The 23,333-nt window shown below is 38.9% G+C and overlaps 1 protein-coding gene across 1 annotated transcript; it reads right to left on the reverse strand.

The window, feature by feature from the left end:
- Positions 1-7,513: 7,513 nt before the first annotated feature.
- On the reverse strand, positions 7,514-22,843 carry APIP (APAF1 interacting protein). Its single transcript, XM_074150006.1, has 8 exons — positions 22,791-22,843; positions 19,593-19,693; positions 16,536-16,584; positions 15,119-15,236; positions 13,006-13,141; positions 10,263-10,430; positions 9,584-9,706; positions 7,514-8,250 (listed from the first exon to the last, which is right to left on the reverse strand). The coding sequence occupies exons 1-7, from the start codon at positions 22,824-22,826 to the stop codon at positions 9,607-9,609; spliced, it is 708 nt and encodes a 235-aa protein (XP_074006107.1). The 5' UTR covers positions 22,827-22,843; the 3' UTR covers positions 7,514-8,250; positions 9,584-9,606.
- Between the last annotated feature and the right edge of the window lie 490 nt (positions 22,844-23,333).

Here is a 23,333-nt window from a genome sequence, read left to right on the forward strand (position 1 = left end):
TGGCCTATCATTAATAATAAAGGAAGTAAGTGAAGTAGTTTTAGGAAATACCTTTTTTTTCCAGAAGGAAAGCCTTCTGATAAATTTCTTCATATAGATTTCTGCATAGATTTCCACATACACAGACACACGATTAGGGAAGGCTCATGACTTGTGTAATGCATATATGGCATAATACCACAACTTTGGTCTCAATGTTACAGCCTGGGAACCTTTATCAAGTTAAACATAGACTATGTATTATGGAGAGACATTAAACTTAAATATGACTGGGATGACTGTCTCCCATCCTTTGTCTCCCTATGGGAATAGGTCACAGTGTATTGTCATTTCATTTTATTTGGCAATTAATTTTGTGCAATATGACCTTTGGGTTACACTAAGTTACCAAGTATTGTCTACTTGATTGGCCATTGTCCTTTTCTGGTCTAATTAGTTCCTCATCTTCAGTATGTGATAGCTTTGTTTTTAACATTTCAAAAATTTAGGAGCTATCTGTGTTGCATTAGCTACTTAAAATGTCTAGACTTCTCTTTCAAATATAGCAGTATTCCTTACTGAGGACTAGAAATTTTGAACAGGACACTACATCTTAATGTATGTTAGTATATGACTTTGTAATTAATAATATTTGACTAACTATTTGGGCTACTAGGATTGTGCTGTTTTAATCATAGTTAAAGTATATTAAAATATGGTACTATTTTCTGCTACAGTGAAAGTGTTGTATTAGTGCTTCGATTGCAATAGACAGTGGTCATCGTCCTATTCATTTAACTGTGCTTATCTTCTAATGTTGCTACCATTGGTACTAAATGCTTTCTTATTTAGGTGTCTGAGACCTTAATTATATTCTCTGTTCTTGCTTTTACTACAATTAAATAATTTATCATAATGTTTGTCCTTCACTCACTTGAAACATTATTCCCCTCTTCTGCTATGGCTTGAGGCACGATAGACTGAACTGCCACTGAAATGCTATTGAATGAGTTTTCCTCCCTCTATTGCTTTTCAGAAACAGCAGCTGCCCTGTTCCTACTCCTACACACGTCTTTGTATTCCTATTTTTTTTTAACTACGGCAAGTAAGCATGATAGTGGCCTTGGGTTTTGTTTTGGTTTGTTCTGTGTTTTTTTTTTCTGGCAACCAGAATTTTGGGTTCAAATAACTTACTCATCCAAGCTGAGTAAAAAGTAAAAAACCTTTCAGACACCTCTACAGCACACCAGCCATAAGCCTCTAAGCATGTTTACATGGAGGAAGTATCAGGTGGCCAGTGTGACAAATTCTTTACTTTGGCAACAGGATTCTCTAAATAAAAATTAACAGCTTGTAACTGGATTTTAAAAGGAAGTAAGGGACCTCCAGCCTTGAGTAGGTATTAATCTGTTCAGAAACATTTAATTGCCTTGATTTTTAATTGCTAATGTACTCTCTCTTGAGGCCCTTCTGCTAAACTCCTATGTGGACACTCATTTTTTATATGCAAGTTGAAAAAACTGCCTGCATCATGAACTATCATTGGTTTTGGCTATGTTTTTCATAGGTATAGTCCTGAACCCTTGTTTTTGTGGTGCACGCAATATTTCAGAAGCTACCATAACCTGAAGGTGAGGGCATTAAATAAAACAATGACCCAAGAAGATATGGTAGCTTTATTTTGAACATGTGACACAAGTCATAAGAGGAATAACTTTTTTATTGTATGAATTAAGTTGCAGGGACTGTTAAGTTAAACTTAAAATAACCCTTTTAAAAGTTGTTGAGGATAATGAATTAGCCAGGAGGAGTTAGAGCCTGCTGCTGCCAACTAAAGTGCTCGGGGACTTGAGATAGAAGTGAATGATAAGAAGCAGCTTTCATGCATTCAAATAAATTACATGTTGGGCTTGGCTTAATCCTGGCATCAGAATGATCTCTGGGGTTTTCCCTACATTATCTTAGTCTATGATTATGCAAATATCCTTTTAATGTAGCGACTCCTTAACAGGAAATTAGTCTCATACTTGCTCATATGTTCTCGAAACCAACAGACATTTGCTTGCAAAATCCTAGTGTGTCTGAGATACAAAAGATGTGTTAACCCTTTAAGTACCAAATTTTTGCAAACATGCAAATAGCAGGACATGTTTGGATATGTCAGGGATGTAGCAGATGAATCAGGAAAGAGCTAAGTTTTCTAACACAAAAACATTTCTGGGTTTGAAGGTTCAACCAGAATGCAAATGGTATTAAGTTTACATTTGGTTTCAAATACAGTCAGGAAGGCAGGGGAGTGAGAAAAATCTTACAGAAAAGCAGGATTAAAACTGATTAAAACATGGAAATGAGACAAAGCATAAAGACAAAAGAATCATTAGTGTTAAATGCACAGCAACCTGCTGAGCCCAGGTAGTCTGCCATCATCATTCATGCACACAGATGTACTTAAATTTACCCCAGTGATGTTGTTTTCAGGAACTGCACCAAAACGGGGACTGTGAGGGTAACCTGCTTTGTCTGAGGAACAGGAACCTAAGAATGGGAATCAGATATTTCATCTGGAAAGACAGACGGCTGGTATCCTTTGGGAGGGGCAGAACTGAAGTCACAAAAATTGTGTTGTGTTACCTGTGGTGGTATTAATGTACATCTCTGAGTAAGGAGAAAAGCTCAGCTCTTGATTTCTTGATTTTGTAAATCTCTGATGGCTGAAATTATTTTAGGTAAATTTTTTTTTAACTAAGGGTTTCTAATATAATAGTTCATCTTTCTATTTAGGAAAAAAAATACCAGTTAAGCATTTGATGTCAGTCTGGGATACACCAGTGATAAATTTTCAGCTAGTACTCAAGGTGCCTCCCACCTCTCTTTCCTCTTTTACCCCCCTGATTGAAACACAGCTAAATCCTTGGAGTTATAGGGGAGCCTAATGAAATGAAGCACCTAAATTTCCTATGGGATTTAGGGTAGTATCTGATTCATTCAAGCTCTTTTGAAACTCCCATCAAAGTGAGCTGTTCAAGGCATGACCTTAAGGTAACACTTGAATCAGCCACAAAATCTAGACTTACAGCTCTTTTCTTTGAATGTAAGACCTATTCTTTCTTCTGTATCCAGTGTATTCTGTAATTACCAGAAATTACCATTAGAGAAATTGGAACTAATCTGAGGGTCATTAAGGAGTGAGAATTTATGCTCAACTATTTAAATAAATTCTTGTTGATCTGGTTTCTGGAGATTAAAATCTGTGACAGATTTTATCTGTCACAGATGGGAGAAACTTGCTAGTACAATAATATAGTATCTTAGAGTAAAAAAACCCAACGCACAAACGTAAGTACAGAGAGAGTGGGTGTTTGCAAATGCTGTTCAGACAATACAAATTTCCATGATTCTGCATTAAATCCCATCTAATCAAATATATTGAGTCCATTTTTGGTATTCAGCAATAGCCAGTCTGTATTTTTCCGACTGCTCTAGCAAAAGCTAGCAGATGCTAGATTAAGTCTGAAGACATATAGAAAAATTTAAAAAACTACTATTTGGAATTGATTTTGCTTTCAATAGGTTAAAATGTTAAGAAATAGCCTACTGTTGTGGTTCTGCTAGAGTTTTCACCACCAAAATAATTTTGCAATGGTGCACTCTGTATGCTGACCACTAGCATTCAAATTTAGCAGAAACAGGGCCCTGTGCTAATGATGTCAACCAAAAAAATAGCGAGATTTTATTTATCATCTTATTTATGTAGCAAATCCTTGCGCAGTACCAGGATAAATGCCTGAGAGCTCTTTTTCAGACTCAGGGACTTAGAAATTTGCTCTTTTAAAAATCATGTCACGTAGCATTCTTCTGGATTAACATTAAGCTGACTTAAAATTAAATCAAACATACAGATTTGCTGACTTTAATAAAAGCTTTGATTAGCTGGTAGCAAAGCACAGTTACAGGCACTTCTAGGTTCTCTGTTATAGAAGTCTACCTCAGCTCAGAGGGCTGTCCTTGGGCACAGCCTGGGTCTGTAACTCAAAACTTTCATTTCACTTTACATGTAGGGAAAGAAAACAAAACCAAAGCCTGCAAGGGCTCACCTCCCCTTAGAACAAAAGGGAACTACAAATCCAAAGTGGCTTCAAAAATGAAGCATTCTCCTAATTTCTTTATTGTTTATGAATCTGCAGATTACATGACTGATAACTCCCTTCAGCAGGGATACCTTAACCTGTATCAGCTCAGAGATTTTTTAACAGTTTTGAAGTTAAGAAGCATCAATATCAAACCATATATTATCTATTCCTTGATACAGAAGTAAGCCATCATAAGTGCCCCAGGTTTGGGGTTGGTTTTTTTCTTGCCAATTTGCCATCTCCTGTAAAACAGCAAAAAACCTATTACAGCCATATTTGCCAAAAAGTGTGGCAAAAAAGAATTTAGCGGAAGGATACTGGTTTAATTGCATTGTTCCACTAGTCGGTGGGCTTTTTTAGATGTTAATTTTTAAATGATGATTTCAGAGTTAAAGGAAATAAGGTGACAGTTCCTCAGGCATTACAGCATTCACTAGAGGACCTATATTGGCATCACAACTGCCTACTGTAAGTTAGAGCTTTATCTCTTAATGTTTCAAGATGCTGTTATTCTGCAGTTTCATTTCCTTCTTGGAAAGCAAGTTGGATGTTTGCTAGGAAATTACTTTTATTGGGAAATATTGGAACTTAATTAGTATTTTGGATGACCCACTTGAAATTGGAATTATGTCATTTTTACTTAAGCCTGTCTGGTAATACTAAACTTAGACAACTGGCTTTGACAGAGATCAATTCTTTGCTGCAAATGTATAAAAATATCTAGCTGGCTTATTAGCCCACCAGAAAATGATCTAGACTTAAAAATGAGAGTTTAGAAACTTTAAATCATACGGGACATTTTCATATTCTTGTTCTACATAATTGGAGCTGAACTGTAAGGGCTTTCTGGAGACTTTGGGAACCAGTAATAATTTTACAAGTTTATAAAGCCACCAAAGCTGTGAAGTCATTGATTTCTTTGTTGAGAGTTCACACACACACACAGATGTGAGAAAAGCATATTTAGCTCATTTCCATTCCGCTGAATGAGACCGAGCATCTCAGAATCCTATATGAAAGAACTTTACTACTACTATAGAAATTTGATATTTGCCACACATTTTAGAAAGATGTGCCAAATTGTAGCTGGATGAGGAATATAACATTTGTAATTAACATGACCCAAAAATAATATATTTGGCAAAAAATAGCTTTCCTTGTGAGTGGTTTTTTGTAGTTTGTCATTATACATGCTCAACAAAACACCAAGTGTAAAACCATCTTTATCCTCACAAGATACCTGTACTATGGAATGATACAATTATGTCCTATTCTGACAGCATCACCAGAATACCCCAGGAAGTTACTCTGTTTTTGCAGAAATCTAGCAGTTTAAATACAGAATTGAAGATTGCAGTCAATAGATGGCAACAAGCTTTCAAGACTAAGTGGACTGTCACATCAAGCAGTATTTTCATTAGCATGCCCATAGGGAAGAAAAGCCAATGGAGATACAATCTGCTTTCCCTTCATGGCAGTTGTACCTCTGAAGTCTTGAAAATAGTTACAGAATGTGTTTTGTGCTTAAGTGGAGCAGAGGAGTACGCAGCCTGTCCAAAGTCACTCTCTGATCTAAAAAATAACATTTTTCACCCAAGTTCTTACTGCAATCCACATATACACTCACAAGATGTGGAGTCACTGCAAAATATTTGCCACTGACAAACAAGTGTCTAATAATGAAAAAATGTATCAATAAACACATAGTCAAGAACCTGCAGTAACTTAGTGATAACTGCTATTTCGCAATAACTAAGGTCACCCTCCCCCTAGGGTTTAAAGGTCACACACTGCTGGCACAGCACTATGCACAGTGGGGAAGGACGGATGTGCCCAACAGTTAGAAGACACCAGTCTAATGAAACCTGCGAGCCTTTGAGCACAGCACCGCTGCTGTTTACGGATCTTGGTAATCAGGTAGCACAAGCATTTGAGAAGGGAGAAATAAAGACAATGGCACAAACCACAAAACAGTCAATGCATTGTATTCCTAAAACGTACAAGGAAATCCAGAAGAGAACTAAACATGGCTATTCCTTTAATGCAACAATAGAATGGCAAAGATTTTGTTCAATTAAGTTTACCATAATTGATGCTGGTGAGTCTTGCAGTCCAATCATCAGGGGGGAAAAAAGAGACCTATCTGAACTATATCTAAACTATATCTATAGATTAGATAAACTATATCTATATATAAACTATATAAGTTTATATAACATATATAAGCTTAACAACTCTTCAGTTGAATCTGACTGACACGGACAGGAAAATTTGAGAGCAAAGTTTAGGTGCTTCCTGTTGAGAAAATTTGAAGCATCCCAGAAAGCTGAAGTTATGTTCTCTTAGTAGATGAGTACTCAGCAGGTTTCCAATTGCAAATTGTTGTATAATGAATTGTTCCTGTGGAGTGGTAACTTCGTCAGTTAAGGTCTCAATGACAGCTACTGCTGGTCTAGCAGCAGCAGGTGCTGAACATGCTCTCTTGTACAGCACAGAAAGACGGGCTGTAGCTGCTATGAGGATGTGGAGATAAGAGGGATCTGGTTGCTGACAAACTCAGCATAGCAGCAACTTGAGTGGCTACACCAGGCTTATGGCACAGGTGACCCCATCTTACTGCTTACAAACAGGTGGTACCCAGCAGGTTGGATCAGGTCAGCAGGTGCTTGGCTCATAGCACGATGCCTTGCTGCAGAGGAGTTTTCTCAGAGCCCAGTGACAGACTTTTACGTGGGGACGTGAATACTCACCAAGCCAAAGCAGGATGGTTTTTTGTGCAACTTCAGCACAAGGCAATCACCAGTAACTAGGGAGACCAATGGCACGTGTTGTGCTATAATCAGCAGTCTGACAGACATAACTAACAATGAGCATTGACTTTTCAATGGGTGAAAAATCTAAGAAGTTTCTTCCTGACTTCTTGGTTTAGCAGAATACTTCTGAACTTTTCAGAACATCCACAGTGAATGCCTGTCCACAAGTAGCCAACTAAGTCTGAATAGTCATCGCCTTGAAATGGGGGAAGCACTCTCTGCCACGTCCGGCTTCAGCCATCTCCTCTTTTGCCCCAGCTCCAGTCCTCTTTGGACCCAACTCTGAGTTAATTCAATGTTTTACCAATGGCTTATTAGAAAACAATATAATAATTTTCTTTCCCCCACGCCTGCAGTAGTTTTCTCTTAAGTTGAAGAGTTAATTCTGTGGCAAAAAAAGTGCCAGAGATGATGCAAGGGGAAGTGGTGAGAAGGCATGGCTCCCAGCAGAAAACACGGTCAACTGACACTTGCCCTGTCTCAATTCACCCTTGGGACTAGAGTCTCAATATTCCATCAGAATGTTGGGTAGGCTTAGACTGATGCCACTGGGGGGCCACTCCAGGAGATTTTGAAAGAAGACACTAAGACACATGTGAGACTATATTTTAATAAGCAGTTTGATTAAATCTACTGGGTAATCATAGGTCAAAAAAAGCTATTTTAAAGTTGTAATAAACAAAATCTTATTGCAATTGAATGAATTTAAAGAGGTAAAAAACAGACAAGACTCAGAGCAGTCTCTCAGTAACAACTTCCAAATGCATGGCATAAAATTGTTTCCTACAAGAGAATTCAAAAATACATATGCTATAGGCTTAATTAAAAAAAAACCACCACAAATTATTAACATGTCATGAATGAATCAACAGTTCAAACCATGTTTTAAACTTTATTCCCTACTTCCAATCAAGGGGGTTGACCTCACTTTTTTTTCTCAAGAAAATAGGCTACTATAACTTTGAGAAATGGAGATCTAGAACAAGTTAAATGATGTAGCAGTAAAGCAGGATCAACAAATGCAGGTTGTTGAAACATTAATTTTTCAAGCACGCAAACAAAATGTCACAATTCTCCATAGCTTTTTTCAAAATCCTTTTTTGCATCTGAATTTTCATTGTTCCTACTGTAGCAATTGAGAGGATTCATAAATAGCAATGATTGTTCAGCTTATTTTTTTGTTGTTTTTAAACTATCCTTTTGTTCTTGGATGTGTTTAAGTCACAACTTGACTGCTAACATCTGTCAATCAGCCGAGTGTAACAGCACCCCCTCGTGGTTTAACAGCGTGAGCTGGAATCTGGAACTCCAACCACCATGTAAGAAACCTGTATAGGAGAAAAAACATAAAAGGGAAAATATTCTAAAACTAGGTCCTTATAGTCATAAGAAATAGGCAAAGGAATGTTAATGCCACTATGTATTTGAGTGGAGGAGCTGAGGAGCAATTTTAGAATGTTTCTTGTGGGCCATGAGGTAGCTCAGTGCAAGTGTGGTAGCCACCGTGTCTTCATCACTGTTCGTGGTGGCAGCACTCCAAATACCTGTTCACACAGAGACTCACTTGACAGCAAGCCTCCTGTCCCACTGCTTCCTCCTCTAGTGTGGGCATAAAGGCTAATGATCCAAGTACCTGTCTGTTCTTTGCTCATGCTGCATCTGTCATATCTTCTGATGCAAATGTGGTGGGTGGAGAGGATTATCTGATGGCCAGCCCTGTGCAACAAGTTAGCCTATCCTGTTTAATTAGACCACCACTTAGACTGCGCAACTCCTTTATATTCTCAGTACTGGTATCTTTAAACTTGCTAGAGAAGTGCTCCCAGACTGTGAAACGTTACACTACCACTGTTTTTCAAAACTGAGCTGTATCAAGGCCTGATCATATTATCTATGTGCTTTCACTTTAAAATATTTCACAGAATCATGGAATTGTTAGTTGGAAGGGACCTCTAGAGATCATCTAGTCCAACTCCCCTGCTAAAGCAGGATTTCCTATAGTACATTACTCAGGACTGCATCAAGGCGTGTCTTGAAAATCTCCAGAGAAGGGGACTCCACGACCTCCCTGGGCAGCCTGTTCCAGGGCTCTGTCAAAACATTGATTATTGCCACATTACAAAACAGAAGGTCATGGTAACTTGTTGTGTGAAGTAAACGGGTAACACTAATCAATGAAACTTTCAATGAATGAAATTGCAACCAGCCATTTCTGCTGAAGAAAAATAAACAACCAACCTACCATATAAGTAATACCACTGAGATGGACTGAAATCAAACCTGATCCTGCAAGCTGAAGAACAAAAGTGGGTGTTCAGGCATCTCTGTATAGATTAGTTTACTAGGCTGGGGTCTTTTTTCTCCATTGGCTTTTTCTGGTAATGCTTGATACAATTTAGTTTTAAAAAGCAATTGCACTCCATGCTGTACATAGGTGCTAAAATATGCACTGGACATACTTAACTATTAATATATATCTTTTTGTTGCATTGTGTGGTAAAGGAACATCATTTTAGGCATAGATAAAATTGCAGTGGTAATGGAGTGGAGTGGGGGCAATGTGCAATACTGAAGTTTCCCGAGTGGAAAAGCAGACTGAAATAATGGTGTCATCTTTAGTCTCTCCCTCCAAACAGATCACCTCTACAGATAGATTCACACCTGAATATAAACGTTGTTGTCATTCATAAGATCCCGTTTTCTCCTGCTGGCTGTTTTGAAGGATCTAGCCCATGCTGCTTCATCTGCACTGCGATATCAAACAAGTAATCATAACACTCACACCTAAAATTAAAAGGAGAAAAAAAGTGAAATGTAAAGTAAAGCTTAAGTCTTACTATGTTTTACGAAAATAAATAGTTTTTTTCCTTGAGCTTTACATCACCAATATGATGGTCTGACTGGATACCTCTATCTCTTTCCATTACTGTGGTATGGAAAGTGTCCAGCATTTTTGCTACATGATCCTGATTTGCTGCATTTCCATCAGCAAATAAAGAAGTAAACTCCAAAAATGGGACTAAGGAAGACTACACAAACAGTACTGTCAGGTGTCATATAAAAGCAAAGATTGCCTGGAGGTTTCATATGGAGAGGGACTTGTCTATATGAAAGGAAAATGTTAGGAACCCTATCAGCCAGCATTGATGTGAAAGGAAAACCAAGTGGTGGAATCGCGTATGAACCCAATCTCAAAAGCTCCCAATACCTTCAGTGAGGCTACAACTTAATGTTATGAATTATTGTTACTGTACATGGGTTGGAAATATACATGACATTAAGGTCATTAAGATTTTGAGGTACAATAGCAAAATATACCATATTCCTAAATTGTACTCACATTGTTTTGGCTTTTTCCCATGTTTCTCCCCATACATAAACTCCATGACGTCTGACCAATACAGCACAAGAGTCTGGGTATTTTTCCATTGCATGTGCCATTCTCTGCTTGAGATCCTTCTCTTCTGGTGTGTTCTCAATAATGGGAACCACTAGTGTATCATCATATCTAAAAGAATGATTAATGATTAATGTTCATGTATTTAAAAAAGCACAGTGTTTGGATATACGAAGCTTTTCCCTAAGAAAGAGATTCTCCTTTGACTGTGTAAAGATGTTAACAAATTCTCAACACCAGTGATTTCACACTCTTCTCTTGTGAGTCATGCTGTAACATTAAGAACTCTCAGGAACATCTCTCCCAAACACATGCTATGCTGGCAATACCTGAGCTACACTTGAGGCACAAAAAGAAAGTAACACTTTAATGTATTAGGTGTAGCTGTTTGTTCCTGTACCACTTCATAGTTGGGTCCCTTTGCACATTTTTTCAGACTCTCTTCATCCTGTACTGGCATTACCTACAAGCTTTATCTCATATTAAATTATTTCAAAGAATGACATAATGAAGAAGGAAATGAAGCTGTTTGCTGGAGAGCAGAAAAGATGTAGGTAGTCCAAAAGCCCCTGAAAATAAGATTATGCTGCTAAGGCATATAAATAGAAAGTAGAGTTAACACATGAAAAATAAATTCTCTGTGCTGGAATCATTGGTGGGCTATATATGATCTTAAGAGAGCCTAAGAACCCCAGTTACAAAGACAAGATGATGCATGTTACTCAGTGGAACTTGCCTGGAGTTTCTTCTGAAGGAGGACTGGGATATTTGGCATTGCTTGAACCTTAATTGACACTGGAAGAAACTTGTTTAAATGTCCCCGGTTCAGATTTATCATTGAGGTCACACAGATATTTCATGAATGGATGCTAGTAGTACTTTCTTTTATAAAACACAGAGAGAAAGTAACCGTAAAAATAAAACACCTTGTACTTCAAATCAGATATTCTTAAAATTAAAAAGTCCCATCCCTTACAGTTTTCAATGCTGATGCTTTCCCAAGGAGGACTATAAAAATAGTCAATAAATAAAATTAAGTGATTTTTGTAGGTTTACTTTGACTCTTCCATATTCTGATCATTAAAATTAGATTCGGAGTGCTACTAGTGAGGCCAAATGAGCTAAAGGATTGGTTTCCTAGGTTCTGCCTTCTACTTGGACATGAGTCTGGAAGCAGGTATAAATACCAAAACTAATTCCTAATCATAACCAGAAGCTTTTTAATCAAGAACTAGTATCTATAAAACCCCAAGATGACTCTGAATGAGTTAAATACCTGATATCTCTTTAGTTTTATTGAAATATAAGCAGCCTACATTTAGCCAAATCTTTATATAAAAAAACTTGGGAAAATCTGAGACTTTCAAAGCTATTTACTACAGATCTAGTTCTCCTTCTACTGAAGTCAGAGGTAAAAGTATTCTGGCATCACTGGAATCATATTTAGGCCATCAAATACTTCTGGTTATCCTATCTGTAGCATTTTCCTGGATAGCTTCCAGAAAAGGTTTAGGTAATCAGAAACAATACATTGTCAATCCCTTTCTTGAAAGCTCCCACTCTGTATTATCAAATTTCTTTTGAATTCAATGGGGAGCCTTGTGTGAGGCAAAACAGTAGAATTGGTCTAGCACGGAAGCATATGTACTTAGGAACCATGTAATCTGGAGCTTTTATTTCTTTAGTTTTTCTGGTAAATTAACAGGAGGACACGGGACAACTTGGAGATATAGAACCCAATAAACACAATGTCTCATGACTAGCGCTTAGGAATGTTTGACAATTCAAAGTGCACAACCAAAAAAGAAATTGGTTGTGGATTTTTTTAAAACCAGTGTTGTTAGACAATTATTTTGCCACGTTAAAAATACAAATGCTAATGCTGACAAGAAGGTAAAGCTGGCAAGTCAAACAAAACTGAGTAAAATATGCCCAGGCATAAAATTGCATCCCAGACATATGGCTTGCTCTCTTGCCAAAGGGCAATAGTTAGTTACAAAAATTAACATCAAAAAGTGGAAAGAATTTAGCATTTCAATTTTTCATCTAATTGTCACATATTATATACATCTTGTTTGCGCATCCCAATTCAACTCTCTGTGGGCGGAGTCCTCAAAACAAGCCATCACACATAATTTGGAATAACTCAGCACTTACCTCAGAGCCCATCCTTGAAAAGTAGTAACATTATCTGTAATGAGCTGTTTATTCTGAATTTTCTTTCAAAGTCTGTCAAGTAAAACCTGAAACCCTCTACACTCTTAACATGGCCTAAACTAGCACAGGCAGTGATATGTGAAGTCCACCCAAAAGTAGTTTGTACATTATCAATCCAACCTAATGTTGGTTGGCTCCAGTTTCAATTTAACATTATATAGATGTTTTAACATCTCTGTTCTTGAGGTATTTGTCAGGACATAGCTCTTTATTAGGTTTGTTTCTGTAGCTCAACAGACCACAGTAGCCTTGACGTTACAAGATTTTATCTCAGATCTCTTCCATAGGCTTGAGACCTTCCTAGGGAAAGCCAATGACTAGTTTATTCCAGAGGTCTTCTTCCTTCTCATTCCTAATACTTTATATGACACACTTTGACACACATAACTCAAATGACTTGTCATCTATTTATATTGCTGAAAACAAATGATGAAATAGCATGCCTCTTTTCATAAATACAGAGAAGTACCGGTAATATCCTCCTGAAGTACACTTCTGAATTCCTTTTATCATCTCCTGATGGGTGATACTGAACTCGCTCCCTGGGTAAAGAAGGGTAGCCATAACAGCAGCCTTGGAATGAGTATGGATCACCGCGCCTGCCCCTAAGAAGAGAAAAAGAAGGAAAAAAAAGTATTTTTAGAATTAATTTTAAAATGCATCTATTAGGAAAATTTTATTCACATGCTTGATTCATTTTCTTTGGCTAGGCATTTTAGCAAGTAGTGATCCACTGTATTAGCCAAAAAATTACACAGAAACCTAAATAAAGCTATGAGAGAATTACTTATCTATAAAGAATAATCATGGATCGCCTTTGGACACTAGTGTTAACTTTTAGTTACTGATAAGGTTACAGGTGCAGGTTAGGGGTTGACCTGCTGAGAAGCAGCTCTGCAGAGAGAGACCTGGGAGTCCTGGTGGACAAGTTGCCCATGAACCAGCAATGTGCCCTTGTGGTCAAGAAGGCCATTGGTCTCCTGGGATGCATTAAAAAAAGCATGGTCAGCAGGCCAAAGGAGGTCACCCTCCCCCTCTACTCTGCCCTGGTGGGGCCCCATCTGGAGCACTGTGTCCAGTTCTGGGCTCCCCAGTTCCAGAAGGACAGGGAACTGCTGGAGAGAGTCCACTGAAGGCTACAAAGACGATCAAGGGAATGGAGCACCTCTCATGAGGAAAGGCTGAGAGACCTGTGTCTGTTCACCGTGGAGAAGAGAACACTGAGAGGGGAATTTCATGAATGCTTATAAATATCTAGAGGGTGGGGGTCAAGAGGATGGGGCTAGACTCTCTTCAGTGGTGCCTGGCAACAGGACAAGGGGCAATGGGCACAAGCTAGAACACAAAAAATTCCATCTCAACATGAGAAAAAACTTCTTTACTTTAAAGGTAACAGAGCACTGGAACTGCCCAGAGAGGTTGTGGAGACTCCTTCTCTGGAGATATTCCAAACCTGCCTGCATGCATTCCTGTCCAACCTGCTCTGGGTGACCCTGCTTTGGCAGGAGCGTTGGATTACGTGATCTCTGAAGGTCCCTTCCAACCCATGCCAGTCTGTGATTCTGTGACAAATTCAAGGAGAGAAACTACTTGCACAAATTCAAGGAGAAACACTACTTGTACATTTCTTTACATATGGCAGTGACTGAAAAACTCTATTAATTTTATCAGAATTCTGAGATTCTAATAAATTCCAAAACTCATTTAGGAGATATATGTTTAAAAACTTTTACTTTTTTGTTTATGCTAGTACTTTTCTTTTTCTTCCTAGGCATGGTCAGGCAGGACTTTCCCTTGGTGAAGCTCTGCTGGCTGTCTCAAATCACCTCCCTCTCCTCCGTGTGCCTTAGCATATAGCTTCAAGGAGGATCTGTTCCATGATCTTCCCAGGCACAGAGGTGAGGCTGATGGGTCGGTAGTTCCCAGGGTCCTCCTTTCTACCTTGTTTAAAAATGGGTGCAATGTTTCCCTTTTCCCAGTCACTGGTGACTTCACCTGATTGCCATGACTTTTCAAATATCATGGAGAGCGGCTTGGTAACTACAGCAGCCAATTCCTTCAGGTCATGTGAGCTTCTTGTGCAGGAAGATTAGAAGAGACTCACTGAATCCTTTATAAAGTAACAGATGTAAATCTTACACAAGAGCAAGAGTTTTTTATTACTGTCCACCTGCAAAAGAAGTTTCATACTTTTTTCACCTATCCATAATTTAGAACCTTTGGTCACAGCCAATGGTTGTAAAAGGTCTAAAACATAGTTACTGGATAGGCAAAACTGCTGGTATAGAACTGCTGTAAATCCCCCAGCTCCTCTCGCAACCTACTAATATACTGCACTAAAAATTAGTGCCAAAAAGATATAGCTACATGAGAAGATTAAAAGGTAAATGACACTCACAGGATGTTACCACGGGTTACCTTCTGTTGTACATATTCCTTTGCAAATCAATTTATTGTATAGTTTCATGTTAATTTCACTGTAACTTCCATGTATAAAGAACATGGTATTGAATTTCAATTTTGTGGATATATATATACACAGTGTTTCAGTCACCACTGAACTAAAAACATTTGCAAAGCACCTCTCATAGTGTAGGCATTCATGAAAAGAGGTGTGCACTGGCTTTTCTTCAGTTTCTTGTGAGATGGAGGACCACTGATATCCTGTTCATTCATGTCACAAACAAACATATCTTCTGGCTGTCAGAAAGAAAAAAAATATTTTGACCTATGATGACCCGAATAGTTTTGTTTTCCTTCTAGGGAGCCAAATATATACACCATATATTTAATATCAAATGTGATTTTAACTTTGTAAAAGTGTTGCAAAGTACCACATTTATTCTTGCTCCTAATACTATTTACTGATATTGTGTAATGTGTAATTGTGTAATTAATATTAGGTACTGTTTTAATTCAGACTGCTGTGAAGCAGGTATCTGTAAAACTAAAATTTTCTCAGGAGACAACCTGTATTTAAATAGCAGACAATAAATTACAAGGAAAAGCAGTAAATGATTCAATAAAAAAAATGTAGATGTACTTTTCCTTCCCCCCTTAAAGAACCAACAAAGGACATAAATATATTATATGTAGGTTTAATTCAACTTGTAGAACTATTTTTTTAAACCTCGCTTTTAGTAGCTTTACATGAATGTCACCTTTGCATCAATTCATAATAGTCCAAAGAATCGTTCAGGGCAGCAACTAAACTTCCTTCTTTAATGTTACTTTAAAAATCAGCGGGAAATATAGTTGCGAGAGATCTCCTTACTCACTGTGCTCAATCCACTGTTACTGCTAGCAAAGAACAGACCATCACAGTCCTGCCACATTATACTTTTGCCTGCCTTACTTGCCAACATCCCTAGCGAGCACTGTTGTGAAACCCCAAGTTCCTATCAGTGAAGAGATTCCTTTCACTCTCATTGTATTTACCCTGAGAACTATAAAACAACAAATCCTTTCCACATATTATTCTATTCCGGGGGAGTTCCTGCTGTCATAAAATAGTTATCATTTACCATTCTTCTCTCCATTTATATCTTGGGGTTTTTTTGGAAAGGAGACAGGTAGACAAAGCCACCTTTTCATGGGGAGAGCCTATCTATTTACTGAGAATATCAAGACAAAGATTTGTAATCACTCAAATGAAAATAAATAGAGATTAGGTGTTAATGCTTAATTACATATGTGCCACAGTAACTTTTGCCATTCAAGCTTGACAAAGAATAAAGTTGGACTTCAGTAATTTTCAAATCTCAGTCTTCTGCGTTAGTTTAAAGCAAAGACATCATCAAGACTAATCTGCACTGGTCGCTGAAACACATGCTGACTTGCTATGCTAGTGGAGTACTGGGCAAAATTCTCAGTTGTTTCAATCAGGCAATCAATAGTATAACACGTTTCTAACTTCACAAAAGGAAAAACGAAACTCTCAACAAAGGTACTATCATCCATCTCAGATGAGCTCTGAGGCAAAAATACAGTTCAACGTACCTGTATTCTTTCCTTTTGGACTCCTGAAGGAGCAATGTAGATTTCATTCCTAAGAAAAGTTACAGACAGGGAAAATCAATAAACACAAGGTTCTCCAACTGCACAGGCATTAGAGCTCCCAGTTCACTGAAAAGGAAATGGCAAATCTAGCCCCTCACAATTCAACAACTTTCTTTCTCCTTCCATAGATTAACATGTAGATGGTTTTTAAAATAGAACCGAATCATATCCGGGCATATGAAACCTCTGACTTGCATGGGTACAAAGCCATGCTTTCAACTTGAGAAGAGATCTGAAACACATGTAGGAAGTGCAGCCTTATTTTTCCTATAAAGAAAACCACACAGCCTTCCCCTGCAATAACTCTGAACTCAAATCCCCAGAATTCAGAATAAAAATGGAACAAGAGAAATTGCAAGCGGATACTGATCTATGACAAAACCGGTGACAAAACTACTACTTAAAAATCCACAGACTACCTATTAACAATATTAATTATCTATAGTATTCTACAATTTTGGGTTTTGCTATAACTATGACAAAAACACGTAAACATGTTTTTAATGCATTTCCATATTTATTTTTATCAATAAAAATATAACACTCATTCAATGCAATTAAACGATTGAAATTCAAGTAGAAGTACATCACTTCTTGCAAGGTTTACAAGACTATAAAAAAATTGATTAGAATTAAAATTATTTTAATACGATATCTGAAATATTTTCAAAAATGGCAAAAAAGTATCAGATTATCTCTCTCAATTGTAATCACTATTCCATTTCAACAGTAACACACTAAATTCAGGAGCACAGAGACATCTAGTGAATAATTAGTCAAGTTACAGATACATTTCCTAAGGACCACAAGGTGTTTATGTTTCTGGACAAGAGCACTTAGAAGATCAACAAAGCTGGTGAGGGGTCTGGAGCACAAGTCTTGTGAGGAGTGGCTGAGGGAGCTGGGGGTGTTCAGCCTGGAGAAAAGGAGGCTGAGGGGAGACCTTCTCACTCTCTACAACTCCCTGAAAGGAGGGTGTAGCCAGGGCAGGGGGTTGGTCTTTTCTTTGAAGTAGCAAGTGACAGGCTGAGTAGAAACAGCCTCAAGTTGCACCAGGGGAGGTTTAGAATGGATATTAGGAAAAACTTCTTCACTGAAAGGGTTATCAAGCCTTGGAACAGGCTGCCCAGGGAAGTGGCTGAGTCACCATCCCTGGAGGTATTTAAGAGATGTGTAGATGTGGTGCTTAGGGACATGGTTTAATGGTGAACTTGGCACTTTATGGTTGGACTCTATGATCTGTAGGGTCTTTTCCAGCTCTTCATAGTAGTAAAATGGCTGTGAAGCACATAGAAATGTGGCTTTATCATATTTGTAATTTTTAACATTCGTGAATTAACACTGGCAGCATTGCATTAATTTAGTCTAATTCCTTTGCATGAGCAAGATGATCGAGAGCACAAATGATAGAGAAATCAAGTGGTAGTTTGGTTACTAATCAAAGATGCATTTTTTCTTAAGACTATTTTTTTTTCTTTTTAAAAAATTAATCACAAAGGGAAAATCTGATGATGAAATACAGCCTTTGAAATATAGGACACTTGACAAAGAATTCTAGATCCATTTTTAATATGCTATCCCACATCCAAATTGGCATTGATATTCCGAGTAGTTGATATGAACTGCACAGTGAGTTATGCTGATTAGGATTAGCTTGTAAAACCATTTGTTAGAATTTCAATCAAATTTCAGTTGTTCTTTCACTATTTCCTATGTAACAATTCTAAGCTAGTCTGATCTCTGCCCCATAGCTATTAATTTTGAATCATAGCTACTGTTACTGTAGCTATAAAACAGTACATTCACATAGATTACTATTCCTAGACCAGGTACAACATCACTACCAACTCAAATATGTATTTCAGTGTAGTCCGAGCAAGCAAGTTATAGAACTGCTGAGGAAAACTGTACTACTACGTTAGTGTATTCTCTATTTGTCTTGCCACAACCAACATGAATCACACTGAAATGACAAAGAAAATAGGCTACATTTAGCTCCTGATGAGAAATCAGTGCTAGACTAATTATTAGTTTCCAGAGACAAAGAACTATAAAAACAAGAATTAACCCTCTTATCATTCCTCTCATTATTATTATTGCTGTTGCTTTGCTTGTAAAATCAAGCAGGGAAGTGAAATAATCTTCTCAAAGCCATTAGAACAGCACAAACATTAGCATTTAGAGCCTTTAATTCATACTATATATATATTTCATATATTTGAACAGCAATAGCTGCTTGTGTCAGCATGCAAGTGTACATCAGAAAAATGAGAGGTCAGACACTTTCGAGTGTCACAACACCCTGTGTCTGGGGACAGAATTGCAGGCACTGTGCAAGGTGTTTTGCAGAATGAAGACTTCTCTTTTTTCAGTGGCCACTGAGAGGAGCTTTGTCTCCATTAAAAGCTTGGAAAGCATGAATAGGGGGAGACCAGCAAATTAAAAAGCAAAGTGGCTCTCCTTAGTAGTGGATACACACCAAAAATTGTTTTGCTGTTACCTGTCCTGCTTCAATTACATGTTAAGAACATCTCCTTAGAAATGATGTCAGTAGAACAGTAATTTCCTTTTTAAAGAAAATGTCTTGCCTGCAAAATATTTAGGGTGGGATTCACCTCATCTAACCACGGGCATTTGAAAGCCATGTGCCCCGTGTAACCCACTCTAAATTCCATAGTCAATGAAAAGAAAAAGGGGCAACCCATTGCTCCTTAGAGACAATGCACCTACCTTAAACAAAGATAGGAAAAGGACAAGAAAAACGTCACTCTGAAGCTGTGTCTCTCCACTGAAGGGACTGCAATGATTAATTCAGGCTAGCCACCGCCTTCTACATGATTAAATCTGGCATACTGTTCATTTCTCCCTCTACATTATTGCTCACTCTTGACCTTCAAACATTTTTCGTGGAACTGAAATCCCCTCACCAACTACTAAATACAGCCACTATCTCTCTCTCTCTAATCATCACATTCTTTCTTTTCGACATTTACTTACCCATGTTTCAGGCTGATTCCTCCCCCAGTTCCTGTTACCCAGCCTAAACCATAAAACAGTCGACAAAGCTCTGGGATAAGATTTCTTGGATGTAACTTTTCCTAAAAATAAATGAAAGAAAGAAATTAAAGGCCATCAGAAACATCACAAACCTAAGAATTTCAATTCTGAAATTGAGTTCTGAAACTCCGTAGATTATAACACTCCTATAGTTGTTTCTTGTTTTCCCTGTTTGATAAATCTAGACATTTACTGCAAAATTCATATTCATGAGTGATTTTCACCACTTTAAATCATTAAAAAGAATTTTTAGAAGTTCAAATTCAGAAGCTACTTTCATCAAGAACATACAAAAATAAATATAATCAAGGAATTTCACTATTTTTTCTGAAAAATGCCAGGATTATGAAGCAGTCCTCAGAGTTTAACAGTATTTTTCCAGGATCAGTGGATACTGACTATAATCATAAACTATCTAAACATTTCCTGTTTAAAATTACTGTTAATAAAAATAACAGTTCTTTCCATAACTAAAAAACAGTACTTGCTGTAATAACTCGGGAGTAAACATGTGTGAAAGCAGTAGGCAACTTAACACAATTACTCTTTGTCAAATCTCAATTAGCAGTACTTCTAAATTTGACTTTTAAGTTGAAGTACAGATGCTGTTGGTTATCTCTTCCTTCATATCCACAACTCACAATCTGGCCCACTAGTTTCCTGATAAAGGTAACAACAATTCAGCTTCTTTACTGCTACGCTGTTACCATCTTAGCCTAAGTTCCTACATGCTGTTAGATATGAAGGAAAATTCCACAAATTTCCATGAACTAAAAGAAGTCACTAATTTTTCAATCCACTATGTTATTCTTTTGAAAAAAAAAAAATTGCTTATAAATTTCTAAACAGAAACTGACTGAAAGTATTCACTGAAAATTTAGAATATTTTCCAGCAGTCAAATCTTTTATAAAAATTATTATTGTATTCTGCAAGACTGTGGTTGCTCAAGGCAAATTAGCTTTTTCAAATTTTATTCATATTACTGTACCTAATATTATTTAAAATAAAACAACTAAACAACAAACCCACCTACCCCAAAAACCCAGAAAACAATGTGGATCGAATGTAATGGAAATCAAGGTTGACACACTCTACTTGTTGAACAAACACATTTGTAAAGGTTTTGGTAATAATTTTCAAAAGGTGCAAAACTGAACTACAATGTGGATATTTTAAGATATTACAGTAAATAAACAGTGTCTGAAATACATCTCTCCCTTTCATAAATTGCTCAGAATTCATACATTTTCCTCAGAAATAAGCACAGACTGCATAGATAAAATCATACCATTGACATTTCATACTGACGGGTGTAAATCACGATGAGGTTTCTTTGACTAGCTAGCTTCTGTACTAGCAAGTACAGACCTCCAAATGTAACTGACCGTTTATGGTGTGCCTTTTTTATGTTTTGAAAATTTTTTATTGCAGCAATTAGAAGTTTTAATAGTTTTTTTTTTAAATGACAAATGATTAGCTCAGCTTAGTTATTTATGCCCATGAAAGGACACTTCCACGAGAAACGTTTGTTTAGCAGCAGGAAGGCACATTAGAGGCAGGTATTCTGTTAACACCCACAGAATAAAGAGAACAAAAGCAAAAGGTAAGTAGTACACACAAAAACAGGTAGGCAGTTACTTAGTACCAATACCTTTGCTGAAACATTAAGAAAAAAGTGCTGTTGTCATTGTTCTCTCCCCCGACCCCAATACTGCAGAGTCTCTTAAGTTGAAGACTGAGTGATCCTTGATGGTCTAATGTAAGACCGTAAGACCTAAGTAAAGGGGAAATGGGATTCTGTGAGCCCCTCAAGATTGTCTCCTAGCCCTTTGAATCACAGCAGGCAGAGGCTTTGTTTAAGGCGGCCCATCTGAACAGACAGACCACTTGCATCTTGTGGCAGTTGCTACAGGAAATCGTAGCAGTTGGTCTTGGATTTGCAATCAGGCGTGGGGAAGTGGCAGCAGCACGGGAGAAACAGGCACGGGTGCAAGGCAGCAGCAGTGGTTCTGAGGCAGGAGACAGAGAAGGTGAAGTGATGGAGACCCAGCCTAAGGCAAGGCTGACAAGGTTTGGAAGCTCCTACTTTAACCTCATCTTAAAGCTTCCAATGACAGTGAGCCACAAACTCCTTTAATCTGTTTAACTGTCCCAGGTTAGAAGTATTTTCCTAATGCCTAACCTCAACTTTGCTTGCTGAAACTTAAGTTTGTTATCTCTTCCCAAACAGTTATGGGCATAAAGAAAACATTATTCCTTTTCATCTCTGTGACATTTTACATATTAAGACAAGTCCATTTGCTCTTTTTTTTTTTTCCTCCTTTTTTCGACTAAGCAGATTTTTTCCCTCTTTTCTGACAGGCCACATTATCTACTCTGGTGATGATCCTCATCTCCCTGTTGTCAGCCCACACTGTTCTTGATGCTGGGGCTGGTCTCTTGGCCAGCTCCACACACAAACAGGACAGGCATTTCAAGCCTCATCCTGGTGATGCTCCCATACGCTCTAGCACAATGTTTTCTTTGCTTGACGAAGCGCAACACCGCCAACTCACATTCAGACTGTGGTGATTTACAGTAACGAACAGTTACCAGACTACAAAACCCCCAAACAATCAAACACAGGAAAAAAAAAACCCAAATCAAACCCCAAAAAGCCCAGAGTTACCATAAATAAACAAATAAAGGCCAAAATGTCCTGCAACAGCAGCCAGACTGGCAGCATTCTGGGAAGTGCTATATACTCTGCTAATTAGTAACTACGAAGGTTACTAATTACTAAGGTTACAAAAATAGTCTCAACAACTGCAATTGCGAACTACTACCCTGGAGCACCTGCTGACCCGAAACGCCCTCAGCCAGGCGACGGGCAGAGCCTAGGGCCGACAGCAGCTGGCCTCGGCGAGGCCCAGGCATGCCAGCTGGGCCGTTGCTGCTTCGCCGTCCCGCCCCGGGCCTCCACGAGTCCCTCGCAGCCGGAGGGGACCCCAGGGCACTAGGCGAGGCCATACTGGCCGCCGCTGGGCTGCTTAAAGGGGACGCTCCCGCCCCGCTGCCGAGCCTTGCGTCCCTTCAAAAGCCCAGGCGGCCTCAGGGACAGCCACTGCGCCCGGGGCCTGCGCCGGGCCCCTCGTTACCTGCGCGGCGTCGCAGTCGTTGGCGGCCGCAGCCATGGCGCCGGTCGGACGGCGAGCGTAGGGGTCCTTTCTCAGGAGCTTCTTTTGGGGTTCGGGCGGGTGCCTGCCGAGCGCTCGCCTACCCCCCGCGGGCGGTGCAGGCTCTGCCCCGAGGCGGAGGCGGACTTGCTGCGGCGGGGTAGAGACCAACCCTCCCTTTTCCCATCACCAGGTCGGGAGAGTAGGAAAGGGCCAGTGGTAGGAGTAGCTGGAGACGAGATGCGGACGCACCCTGGGGGCAGGCAGGCAGGCAGGGCTGGAAGAAGTGCGGGTGTGTCTGCGGTAGGCATTTGTATCTGGCGATAAGAGGCAGTCAGGCTCGAGCAGGCGAGTGGCTGAGTGCTCACGGCTGGTGCTGCGGCAGGGGTTGCCGCTGTGCCAGGTGCTGGGCGGCAGGGCGGGGGGCGTTAGTGAAGCCACTCCTCCGCGCTGAGGAGGCTCGGGTGCGGGGTGAGGGGCGTGCCGCTTTTTTTTTCTGCTCAGGCAGTGAGAGGGGCAGCTCTG

This window comes from Numenius arquata, chromosome 6 (assembly GCF_964106895.1).
Source record: "Numenius arquata chromosome 6, bNumArq3.hap1.1, whole genome shotgun sequence".
NCBI classification, from domain to species: Eukaryota; Metazoa; Chordata; class Aves; order Charadriiformes; family Scolopacidae; genus Numenius; species Numenius arquata.

Coding starts and splice junctions, on each gene's coding strand:
- APIP (XM_074150006.1), bottom strand. CDS start 22,826: ATGGCTGCGGCCGCCAACGACTGCGACGCCGCGCAG. Junction 15,237..16,535: donor TCCAAAAGGAAAGAATACAG/GTACGTTGAACT, acceptor TCTTTCTGACAG/CCAGAAGATATGTTTGTTTG. Junction 9,707..10,262: donor TGGGAAAAAGCCAAAACAAT/GTGAGTACAATT, acceptor TTTTAATTTTAG/GTGTGAGTGTTATGATTACT.